This window comes from Antennarius striatus, chromosome 4, assembly GCF_040054535.1.
Source record: "Antennarius striatus isolate MH-2024 chromosome 4, ASM4005453v1, whole genome shotgun sequence".
Lineage (NCBI taxonomy): Eukaryota > Metazoa > Chordata > Actinopteri > Lophiiformes > Antennariidae > Antennarius > Antennarius striatus.
In genome coordinates this window covers 1,587,775-1,600,552 of record NC_090779.1, presented here as the reverse complement: position 1 = coordinate 1,600,552, position 12,778 = coordinate 1,587,775, and the positions used below count along the sequence as shown (strand labels likewise).

At 42.7% G+C, this 12,778-nt stretch overlaps 1 protein-coding gene across 2 annotated transcripts in view; it reads right to left on the bottom strand.

Annotated features, from left to right (window-relative positions):
- LOC137594321 (guanine nucleotide-binding protein G(o) subunit alpha) overlaps positions 1-12,778 on the bottom strand; it is an 89,574-nt gene that overhangs the window by 56,219 nt on the left and 20,577 nt on the right. For both annotated transcript variants that reach the window (XM_068313731.1, XM_068313730.1), the window contains exon 3: positions 9,424-9,565. In XM_068313731.1, the coding sequence (XP_068169832.1) occupies positions 9,424-9,565 (142 nt within the window). The remainder of the gene's footprint in view (positions 1-9,423; positions 9,566-12,778) is intronic.

Sequence of the window (12,778 nt, the reverse complement as noted above, 5' to 3'; positions counted from 1 at the left end):
GTGGGGCCGTTGAGCTTCACAGTTCTTGGAGTGGGCTCGGGAGAAGTGGCAGGGGTTGAAGGAGAGGAAGCACAGGAGGAGGGAGCATCAGTGGAACGGTCTGCAGGGCAGGGAGAGGCCTTGTTGAGGGAGGGGGGTGGCGGTGTATGCCTCCTTAGCATTAGCGTACAACAGATCGATGGTTCTGTTCTTCCGTGTGGGACAGTCTACACACTGGACCATTGTGGGGAGAGATGAGTCCAAGGTGACGTGGTTAAAGTCACCGGTGATGATGACGAGCGCCTCCGGGTGCCGGGTCCGAAGAGCAGAGGTGGTCCCACAGATGGTCTTTCGTGCAGTCTCAGGGTCCGCCCGTGGAGGGATGTAGAGGGATGTAGGGTCTAATGCTAACAGCTGTTAGCTCCAGATCGCGGTTACACAGTGTTGATTTCACCGTCACATGTCCCGGATGGCACCATCTATCGTTGGTATAGATGATTAATCCACCTCCTGTCTTCTTACCACACGCAAACAAGAACACTAACCAGCGTGACAAGAATGTGCGAGGCCCATGGGCAGACACAAGCTAAGAGGTAACTCAAGCAGGAAATGAATTTATTCCAGGTTTTTCACCTCAGTATTTTAAGGAAGGTTAACTTGTACCAAACAAAAGCATCAGCAGATTTGGGAAAATCCATTTCCCAGGTCTTTTGTTGCAGACAAAGGAAACAACAGAACTCTCTCTGAGGGCAGCTTATCCCCGCCTCAAATTTATTTTCACTTTATTATATTGTGATTGTTCCACCTGAACACACTGACACTCATGTTGGAACGGCAGCAACATCCAGCTGTGAAGAAAAAGACCGATGAGGTCCAGGAGCTGCTCACCTGGTCCAGAATCTGGACTCCTTTATTCGTTATTCTCAAAAATGGAGAAGAACGTTCGAGTTGAATCCTAAACAATCAGATCACCAGATCACAAAGCGTACGGGAGTTTATAGAGGAAGTAATCCCACTCATCTATCACGAGTCAATGGTTGGGGAAACTAAACTAGTTTACTGGAGGAAATGCTATATTTCTTTCTACTGTGTCAGAAAATAACAAACATATAAGGGTTTATCATCTGCTAAAGCAATTTAGAGTATAGGGCTGGAGAAATAACATCCCATGAAAATATCATGACTGCATCCGGTGAAGATTCCCGCTGTTGTTTATTCTTGTTGAGGAACATGTCACACGGTGTAACGGTGAGACTCACTGATGTGTAGGTAATAGGTTTCAGACAAACAACGGAGGAAGAACACGCCGTACACCAGGACGACGTCTGCTCAAGTCACCGCTGAGTCTTCTGTCCCAGATGGAGACGATGAAGCTCCTCTGATTAATGTTGGATGAACCCAGTTGTTTGGGTCGGAATCCAGTTGATAAGTGTTTGCACAAAGCTTTTACATAAAACATATCGCACAGCCGATGTGTTCCGATCAAAGCGCTTGTGTGTTTTTGTGAAAGACGACGGAAAAAACCGACAGACGTGACGGGAACCTGCCAGCGGACAGGAGACAGTGTGTCCGTGGGCAGGGTGGACTCTTTAATGAGCAGAGGGAACGCTATCATCAGAGGGGCGTTGTTCACACACACACACACACACACACACACACACACACACACACACACACACACACACACACACACACACACACACACACACTGTATCCCTCCCTCATCCTTCATCAGCTAATTCATCCCACCTTCCTTCCATCCTCCTGCCCACTCTCTCTCTGTTCAAGAGTCCATTGAGACACAAAGTGTTTTTCTTATGTCAGGTGTGTGTGTGTGTGTGTGTGTGTGTGTGTGTGTGTGTGTGTGTGTGTGTGTGTGTGTGTGTGTGTGTGTGTGTGTGTGTGTGCTGATGTCGAGCAGCAGCTGTGTCCTTAATGTATTTCTCTTCATCAGTCCCTCTGTCTTAAACTGTATTCGGTGCTACAATAGCGGCTGTAAGGACGTCAGGAGAGGACAGGACTGAGCATCAGTCCGTCTGTCCCGTTCTGTCTCAGGTGTTACTCACAAAGATGAAAAATACCACAAAATAACAGGAAATACATTTTATTTTAGCTGCAGTAAGACGTAAATGAAATCTGTTGAGCTAGAATCAAATTGTTTCCACCTTCTACCTGTGTGTGTGTGTGTGTGTGTGTGTGTGTGTGTGTGTGTGTGTGTGTGTGTGTGTGTGTGTGTGTGTGTGTGTGTGTGTGTGTGTGTGTGTGGTTGGTTGTCCACCACAGGCAAGCTAGTCCACTGACACTGAACCAGTCGGACTGCTCCTGCGTTCACATCCATAGATCCACCCCAGCACCGCGTTGATGCTGAAGGAATAACTTGACACAAACTGGTGCCCGAGGCCAGTCAGTGATGTACATACTGGTACACAGCTCTCTCCTCAAAGCACCGGATGTGGTTCAGAGGCGTCTCCTTCGCCATTCCTTTAATCAGTTAGATGGTTGAAGACACTGGCACCAGCCAGCTGGCACCAGCAGCATGCTAACATCATGCTAAAGGTGCACCCTGAGGGGGAAAGCACTCTCAATCACCATCAATGAACTTTCCATGAAGAGGAACTGACAACAGAAGGGCTATTGTTCTTGTTCTGCACATCGGCCCACACAAAGAGGGGGCGCCTCAGTGTGGCCAACCCCGATCCAAACAGACAGAAATGAAGGGTGTCAGGAGTTACTCTTCATTAGGGTCACATCAGCGGAGCGCAGCGAGGATTTGGTCAGCTGAGAGCAAACCGCCTGGCGATTGGTACAGCAGTGACAACACACAGTCTATTCCCAGCCTGCTACCGCTGTGTGAGTGGACGTGTTGTGAGTGGACGTGTTGTGAGTGGACGTGTTGTGAGTGGACGTGTTGTGAGTGGACGTGTCACACTGCCCTTGGACACGGCTTGTGGAATGTGTTGAGAGCGAAGCAAAACACTGTGTTACCAGAGTAACTAGTCAGGGCTGGTAAAGCAGATGGGGAGGGTGTGTGTGTGTGTGTGTGTGTGTGTGTGTGTGTGTGTGTGTGTGTGTGTGTGTGTGTGTGTGTGTGTGTGTGTGTGTGTGTGTGTGTGTGTGTGTGTGTGTGTGCGCGCGAAGACAAAATAGGCTAGTGAAACAGGTGGAGTAGAATGTTTGTGACTATAAAGGATGATGTTTAACATTTACATCAACCTGTTAGTTCTAAATGGTCATCGTTATTCCAGCAGGTAGAGGGACAGGTGTGACACCCCTCGTCCTCTAGTGGAGGGACCAGAACATCTTTAAGTCCTTCCCTCGTCTCTAGACTTAGATTCAGGCAATGCTGCAAAATAGTCCCTATTTATTGATCTATATGTGCTATCTACAGAGTTCAATCAACCCCAAGAAAGTAGTGCATCCCTGGGATGCACTTCAAGAAGAATGTGTTCATCCCAACACGACGTTTATGCATCCCAAAGTAATAACAGAATACACGGTAGAAGCTTAAGAAAGGATTGAGTTTTGTGAATAGTGCAATATAAAAATTAAACAAACTGTCAATTTTAATGTTTTTATTAATAACATCATAACTGTTTGAGTAAAAAGAAAAAAAGAGTAAATTTATATATTAGTTTTATCAAAATGTTAAAGCCTGGTAGTCATTAAAAAAGTTTTAGAATTAAAGATGTAATAGAGTTGGGTTTTTGTTTTTACTTTTACTTTTCACTCAATAGTTTTCTTTTCCTTTAATTCATATTTTCTCCTGTGGACACTGAACCAAGCTGACAGAACCTTCACACACATTTAGTAATATCTGTAGTAATATCTGTAGTGATGTCTGTAGTAATACCTGCAGTAATATCTGTAGTACTATCTGTAGTAATATCTGTAGTATTATCTGTAGTAATATCTGTAGTACTATCTGTAGTAATATCTGTAGTATTATCTGTAGTAATATCTGTAGTATTATCTGTAGTAATATCTGTAGTAATATCTGTAATAATATCTGTAGTAATATCTGTAGTACTATCTGTAGTAATATCTGTAGTATTATCTGTAGTAATATCTGTAGTATTATCTGTAGTAATATCTGTAGTAATATCTGTAATAATATCTGTAGTAATATCTGTAGTACTATCTGTAGTAATATCTGTAGTAATATCTGTAGTAATATCTGTAGCAATAACTGTAGTAATATCTGTAATACTATCTGTAGTAATATCTGTAGTAATATCTGTAGTAATATCTGTAGTACTATCTGTAGTAATATCTGTAGTATTATCTGTAGTAATATCTGTAGTACTATCTGTAGTAATATCTGTAGTAATATCTGTAATAATATCTGTAGTAATATCTGTAGTAATATCTGTAGTACTATCTGTAGTAATATCTGTAGTAATATCTGTAGCAATAACTGTAGTAATATCTGTAATACTATCTGTACTAATATCTGTAGTAATATCTGTAGTAATATCTGTAGTAATACCTGTAGTAATATCTGTAGTAATACCTGTAGCAATATCTGTAGTAATATCTGTAGTAATACCTGTAGTAATATCTGTAGTAATATCTGTAGTAATATCTGTAATAATACCTGTAGTAATATCTGTCTCTTTTTCTTTAATAACTTTTGTTTGTTTTTTTATGCAAGAAAGCACTCTCTAGCTTTTTTTTTCTTTTTCTCTAACTTTGGCATCTTTTTCGGAGGCATGGTGATAATCAATCAATCAATCAATCAATCAATCAATCAATCAATCAATCAATCAATCAGCCTTTATTAGTCTATCTCTGAATCCCACCAGCAGACGTTCCAAAGTGTTTTAACAGACAGACAAACCCAACAGGACTCTTCTTGTTCTCTGGGGGGTTGAACTAACTCCTCTCTCGCTGCAGCGTTAAAACCAGCAGACCTGTTGCTGATTGGTCCATTTTAATTTAATAAGGCAGAATCAGGTGAGTCTCGTGACGAGAGTCACGCAAGATCAAAACATAATGGTGATTTCCGCATTCGAAATTTAAGTGGAGAAATGGAAAAATTGTGAATATTTTTGTTGAATGAAGTGCATTTAACGCACGCTGTCTGACGGTCGTGGGTCCCTGTCAGCATGAATAAAATTCATTAAAGGTTCCGTTAAAGAAATCGAGAGGCCACGTTGACTGATAAAAGCCAAATTACAAGATAATCACGTTGACATAAAATCCAAAAGAGATTCACGCAAAAAGGAATTCACATTTCAAAGTATTATGTGTTTCCTGAACAAAGAACACATCTAACCTCTTAATATTTATCAAACTAAAAAAATACAGGTCTTTAAAAAAGCAACTAACCGATCTCCATAATAATCTTTTTTACCTTTGTCATTAGTTCCTTCCATCTGTAAACCTCTTGGTCACTTCCTTCTGGATTTTTTAAATAAAAGCTGACGCCACCCAGAAACATGTTGAGGTCAGGAAAGAAGTTTTCTACTTTGGCCCTCCAACCTTTTGTCTCTTGCTGGAATTTTTTAAAAATCTTTTCCGAATCACATTTTTTTGTTACGGCTTCTTTTTCATTCTCAGAGCTAGAGAGAGAGAGAGAAAGGGAGATGTAGCTTCTTCCCAAACGTGAATCAGGTTTTTCCCTTCATGTATGACTGGAAATGTAAAACCAACAAACACACGGCGAGCACACACACAGGTATCACATTGTAATCAATCACCAGATTGTTATTTCAGCCCTTCTCTCTGGTATCAATAGATTCGATGTGATTACAATACACTGTGACGCTGAGTAAGGTTAACGCCAATGACACGTCTGTTAATGTGTGTGTGTGTGTGTGTGTGTGTGTGTGTGTGTGTGTGTGTGCGTCAGCTTAACCGTTCACCTTGAATGCCTGAAACCAACAGATCTGTAACATGGGGGTTGTGGCGATGGGCTGTAGGAACAGAGTCCGTCCTCTTCCAGCCCCGACAGCAGAACAGGAGCGTCTGACTGATGACTGCAACTACAGACCAGAGGAATCCAGGCACGGAAACATGGATCAGCCACGAGCGTCTGATGGACGGACCCTCAGAGACATGATCACATTCATGGAGAATCTCATGGTAGTTCAAAGCAGCATTCTGTCTCACTAGTGAGGGTTTGAACCCCGAGCCTCACCACGATCACCACTGCAGACATCAGTGGACATACGAGCTGCGCAGACAGGCTCTGTTCTCTGCATTCCAGCTGCAGACCCTTGATTCTGTGGCCAGAACCTCCGATCACTGCCAAGTCATGTCACCTTTAACGTAAGACGATAATCGCTGCCGTTTCCTTTACTAATAGCCATCAGGTTGTTTCCACTCAGACCCCCAATGAGAAGGTGATTTCAGCAAGACCTCATTATTATCCCCGTAATCACCATCAATACCAACACGTACAGTATTTTCCGCACTATAAGGCGCACAACATTATAAGGTGCACCTTCCATGAATGGCCTTTCAAAAAAATCACATGTAAGGTTCACTGAATTATAAGGCGCACTGTCGGTTTTTGAGAAAATGCGCCTTATACTGCGGTAAATACTGCAGTCAAAGTCACTGTCCAGCGTCAAAATTGACAGCAGTATTTTTACATTTGGGAAATGTAATGATGTAAATAACATCAAGAACAAGAACATGACATTGCCTTGAGTCCCGGTAGACGGATATCGTGTGTTGCTATGAATAAATTAATAAGGATATTCTGTGTTCCGGTTGGAAACCCGTCCACGCTTTATTTATGAGTCAAACACAAGAGCTTCTATCTTTACTTACAGACATTAAATGTGAAGTTTTAGCGCATTACAGACATCAAAAATGTCTTATAAATCAGTCTAAACGTGTCAGTCAATAGGCAGATCCAGCCTCAGTCTGTTTGTACTGCTTCAGTAATCCCACACAATCTGGAGCTCCCACTGGAAGCAGGCTACATGGGGGTCCAGCTGACTCAAAGCGAGACATCTCCAGTGGCTGGAATCATGTGATCCTGTGGAGGGAAGGGCCCGAGACGCTGCTAGGACACGTCACTGAGGCCTGACATTCCTTACACTAATTAACCCACTGATGTTGCTTCGTGTTGAGATCTGATGTTCTGTGGATTAGACTCATAATCCTTAATTAGTGTATCATATACTGACGCTGTGTGCTTGGGACTAACTTAGATTGGCATGAAGGTACTTTGGCCATCGGGGGACAGTGAGTTGGCAGCCATTCCCATGAGTTCCTGAATCAACGCTGAATGTTGACAGTCTAATAAATAAAGGCGGGGTGACGAAGAGATATTATTAATTCACTGTCTAAGTCAAACATGGTCCTTGTACCCCCCCCCCCCATACTGATATTAAACCACCTTCTATCTGTATTACCTTTTCCCACAGTCTGACAGAATGTTTAAAGTGCTTTTAAGTGTTTCTTTAATACACGGATGTGCGCTGTGTTCCGAGAGTCTCGGAATGCAGCGCACTTCTGGATGGTGTCAGCCAATAGCATGCGAGTACGGTATCACGTGACTACCTACTAAAAATCTGCGAAGTAGTGAAGCCGTGCAGCTTGAAGCCCGAATACGCAAAGGAAAACTGTAGAGGGGTAACCGCAAAGACTGTTTTAGTCAATTATGAACTTCAAGCTGCTAAATATCCAACGCTAGCATCGACAGTATGTACTCAGATAAGCAACGATGAACAGACAGAAGAGGAAGAGGTGGAGGAAGGACAAGGAGCTGAAAAAATATACGTCATGCACCCTAAAGTTAAAATTGTGTCTTTTCACCTCAAAAACAAATAATTTACATTTCATTACATTTCCTTCACCGTCCCAACTTAGACTCTCACCAGATACTAGAGAAAGCATCTGCAAATGTTGTTACTATGACAGGAGTTCCCCCCGGTAAATGATGGTAACACTTGTTGATGGAACCCAAGGAATCCCAGATGAGTTGAAATCATCCACCCCCAGCAGACAGCATTAATCGAGCAGCTGAAGCACAGCCAGCTGCTCCGTGACGGATGTAACTGTTCATGGAGCTGGTGAGCATATCCACCATCAGCCTTTGAACCATGAGTTTCCTGTGAGCATGTGAACAGTCGTGCCTCCAGATACGAGTTTAATCCGTTCTGTGACTGAGCTCGTAAGCCAAACCACATTTCTCCATGTAAAATAAGTAAAATCACTTTAATCTGTTCCAACTTTGTAAAAAAGCCCCAAACAACCTAAACTTTGAAAAAAACAAACAAAAAAACCAACAACAACCAAAAAACAGATTTTTATCAACCAATAAAAATGCTGATTTTACCTGTGTATAATTAACTATAAGTAATTTCCGTAAACAATTATGAAGTATAAAAAGAAATGCAGAAGTCATGAGAAAACACGAGCTACGTCTTTACTCCACCAACAAGAACCAGATCCGGTCTCACTGATGTCGTATCCGTCCGCCAACACGTGGTAAAGAACGAGATCCGGTCTCACTGATGTCGTGTCCTTCCACCAACACGTGGTAAAGAACGAAATCCGGTCTCACTGATGTCGTATCCATCCGCCAACACGTGGTAAAGAACGAGATCCGGTCTCACTGATGTTGTATCCATCCGCCAACACGTGGTAAAGAACGAGATCCGGCCTTACTGATGCCGTGTCCTTCCACCAACTAGCGGTGGTTGTCTGAATCATGGCTCAGATTTTGCTCGTATGTTGAACAAAAATATCGACGGAGCGGTTTGTAGCTCCTATGCTGAGCAGATCGTATCTGAAGGTACTAGTGAACGTGTCTTCCATATTCCCATGCTACAGGTTTTTTGATGGATAATCAAACATATTATCAAATTACTGGGTGCATGTTAAGAACCGGTCGTTCTTGTGGCACCATGCATGAGTAGTTCATCTTTGTACATTTACTTTGAATGGTGGGTGGAAGATTTTGTGATCTGCTCTCAAAACAAACTAGAACAGTGACTTGTGATGCTGTGGTGTTACTGCCCTCCACCCACTGCTGGGTGAATAGTCCACATGCAGTGTCCAGCTTTGTGCACTGCAAGCACAGCATAATAAACTGTGTTGTTACAGTGGCCCACTGACTAATACCTCCCTGTTACTTGCAGAGATCTATGTTTTCCAAGAGGTCAGAGACTTGTGTCCTCGTCAAAGACACCGTCTCAGTTTCTTGCTGCTGAAGCTGACTGACTTTATGAGTCATGTGTTGCCCTCTCCCAGAACTACAGCACTTCTTACGCCATTCATCCTTCGGCTACTTGTTTCCAGGAGCTATTTGGAGCAATAGATCAGTGTTGACAACATCTTTGTTCCTATTTCACAGTCACAGTCATGGACTCAGGAACGTGAACCATCTGAAGACATTTCCTTTTATTTCTATGTGACTGCATGTCACCATGTGCTACAAACGGTGTGGCATCTGGAACGCATGCGCATGAGAGGATGAGTGCTGACCTTCCGTTCTTTGTCTCCATACTCCAGGCCCAGTGTATCCATGGCACGGACAATGGCAGCCAGAGATTGGATGGTGTTGCTGTAAACAACAGGCTTGTACTGCTTTACATCATCACCAGAGAAACCATCCTCATGGATGATCCTAAAAGTAGAAAAACACACACGCATTAGTCAGTGGATAACAGAATTGGTATCGGTTTTGTGATCATCACAGACTCTTGCATTGAGTCTTAAATAGGAAAATGTGTGTGCAATCATTGCTAGCTGTGCGACTGTGCAGATAAATCAATAGTCAGACATACTGACTGTTCTTCTTGTTCCTGGGATATATTTAGAGGTTTAGGTCCAGAAAGGAGGAAGCAGGTTTGGAAAGAATGAGCTGACGGGTTAGAGAGAAACACAGGTGTCTGAGGGTGGCTGGCAACAAAAACACAAAGAAAGAGCATGTAGGACCGGAGGGCAGGGAGGGGAGGCGCTATCACCAGCAGGCTGAGCTGACATTTAGGCACTCACTGTTAGCGGTAGCCTTTTCTGCTGGTTTAAATGTCATGCTGTCTTTCACTGGAGCTGACACAGACAGACAGGCTGAAAGTTAGTCAGACAGACAGACCGACAGAAAGGAGCACACACCATGTCAGAAAGAATAGAGACAGACGGGCTGCTGAGAACAACAGACAGGATAGCACGTTGCAGCCAACTGAGACAGACGGGCAGAAAGACAGGTAGGCAGGCAGACAAACAGACAGACAGACAGACAGACAGACAGACAGACAGACAGACAGACAGACAGACAGACAGACAGGCAGGCAGGCAGGCAGGCAGGCAGGCAGGCAGGCAGGCAGACAGACAGACAGACAGACAGACAGACAGACAGACAGGTGTCGTAAAAACAGATTTATCAACAACTCACACTGAATCATGGAGGGACGGCTCATCCATACTTATAATTAGTAATAGCGGTTATGAGTATATTTGCTGCCTTGCTGAGGTTAATGAAATGTACGTTAGCACCACTCTCATGACCGTAGAGAAAACATGCAAATTAAGCTAGCAGCTACTTAACTTAACGTAGTATAAAGATGAATGGACACATTCCAGGTTATTTAATTACTACAGAAACATATAAAGATGATTATGTACGCTCTGAGTGACTGCTTCCTCCCAAAACAGATAATGTATGCTAATTATATGTTAATAAATGATTATTATTATTATTATTATTATTACATCCAGCTTCAAAGCGGTGATGCAATGTCAGTGTTGGTGTGTCCATCTGTTTGTTACTCCACCAAATATCTTCATAACCGTTGCAGACAAAAAGATGAAACCAAAAGCACATGACTCAGGCAGCAAAGGGGATATAAATGAGATGATGACCTTATCCTTGAGAAAAGTAGGTCAAGGTCAAATTTCAACTTTTGTACACTCAGGAACCGGATAAGGTAGAAAGACGAGGGAGAAGGCCAGTGTGAGTAAGACCATAGATCAAAGTTAGTGCATTGATCAATGACAGTAGGTCAGAGCACTAGCTTTGATCTTTGTCCTATGGAAGGTCAAGGTAAAATTTTGAATTCAGGGGTGTCGTGGGGTGTTGCAGTTCGTGACTTGCATGTGTTCTTGTTATTATTATTATTACTATTATTATCATTATAAGCCAAGTATTACTAGCTGTTAGCTTTGCGCGAAGAATAAATTGATCACAGTTTCATGTTTGCCAATTAAAAATGACAGTCAATCCTCTACTATTCATCTAACTCCAATAAAAAAAGGGTATGGATACATACATGGATAAATATTTCCAAAACCATTCTATTCTATACAGTAGAAGACCTTCTCCAGAAAAACAATTTAATCTGTGAAATGACGCTCACAAATAATTATTGATTGGTTCCACTGGCCCTTCGGATGATGACTGAACGACTTAGATAGCAGCTTCATCTCCAAAAATGTGTCTGGACAGCTGACAAATGTGACAGACCACTTTTGGATGGACGTTGATGTGTGTGAGCATGTTGACGTTGTGAGCCTGTGATTGTGGTCTCAGGGACAGCGGGTCTGGGCCGTGTAATGTTTGGGATCAATCAGGCAGCCTGTCAGTCTTATATAAACACACTAGGCTTGTGTTTACATCAGTGACTTTCACACGGAGCCAAAAGCACCAGGACTCGAGCCTAACAGCATCCTGCCATCCCATCCGGAGATGATAGAAACTGTGTGTTGGATTTTAAAGAGATCATCTACGGTCGTTACCATAGTCACGAAAAATGCCTGTCTACTCACTGCAAGATCTATGAAAATACATTTTTAAAAAGTAATAAAAAATACAACTAATGGAAGTTCAAATCCAAGCATCACTACGATCAACACTGGCAATTGTTTCTCTTTATTCTTGCCCTGATAAGCAACACCATGAACAAGAAATCCTTGCCAATCGTAAGAGCGGCTTTCTCATTAGTGTGGCTAACTGAGCCAACAGCTGAAGGTGTTACAGGTTTACAGTGAACAAACATGAAATGAATATGGTTGTGTTTTGTTGAGACAAAACAGAAAGAAAAACTTGTTCAAGATGTTCTTATTCATAGCAACTCTAGCTGATTGTATACCTGAAGGAATTTCTTCTTTTCCCATCGACTTTTCCCTTCAGGGTCTCCACAGCCAATCAGTGTCCTCCATCTAACCCTGTCTTCTGCATCCTCTTCTCTCACACCAACTACCTTCATGTCCTCTTTCACTACATCCATAAACCTCCTCTTTGGTCTTCCTCTAGGCCTCCTGCCTGGCAGTTCAGAACTCAGCATCCTTCTACCAATATATTCACTATCTCTCCTCTGGACATGTCCAAACCATCTCAGTCTGGCCTCTCTGACTTTATCTCCAGAACCTCTAACATGTGCTGTCCCTCTGATGTACTCAAGGAATAAAATATTAAAAAATGAAATTCTTAAAGTTCAGGTGGCGCAAATGACAACACCATTGTCTCTCTCAACAAGAAGGTCCTGGGTTCAACTCCACAGGTCTGGTTTGGAGTTTGTATGTTCTCTCAATGTCTGCTAGGGTTCTTTTTGGGTTTTACCACCAGCAAAAACATGCATTAGAGATGAACTGGTTACTATAAATTGACTGCAGGTGACAGCACTGCAGTGTGGTTGTCTTTCTATCTGGTCCTGCTGTGAAATAGCAACTTGTCCAGGGAGAACTCTGCATTCTGCCCAATGTCAGTTGGGGTACGCTTCCTGACAGAACCATCTCAATATCCCCCTTCCTCGCCTTGCTGTGACAGGGACAGTAAATGTGTTCAAATACTTAAGTTTGCAGAAAAACGTTCTTCCCTTACAATTTGTGTCAGGAACTGAAG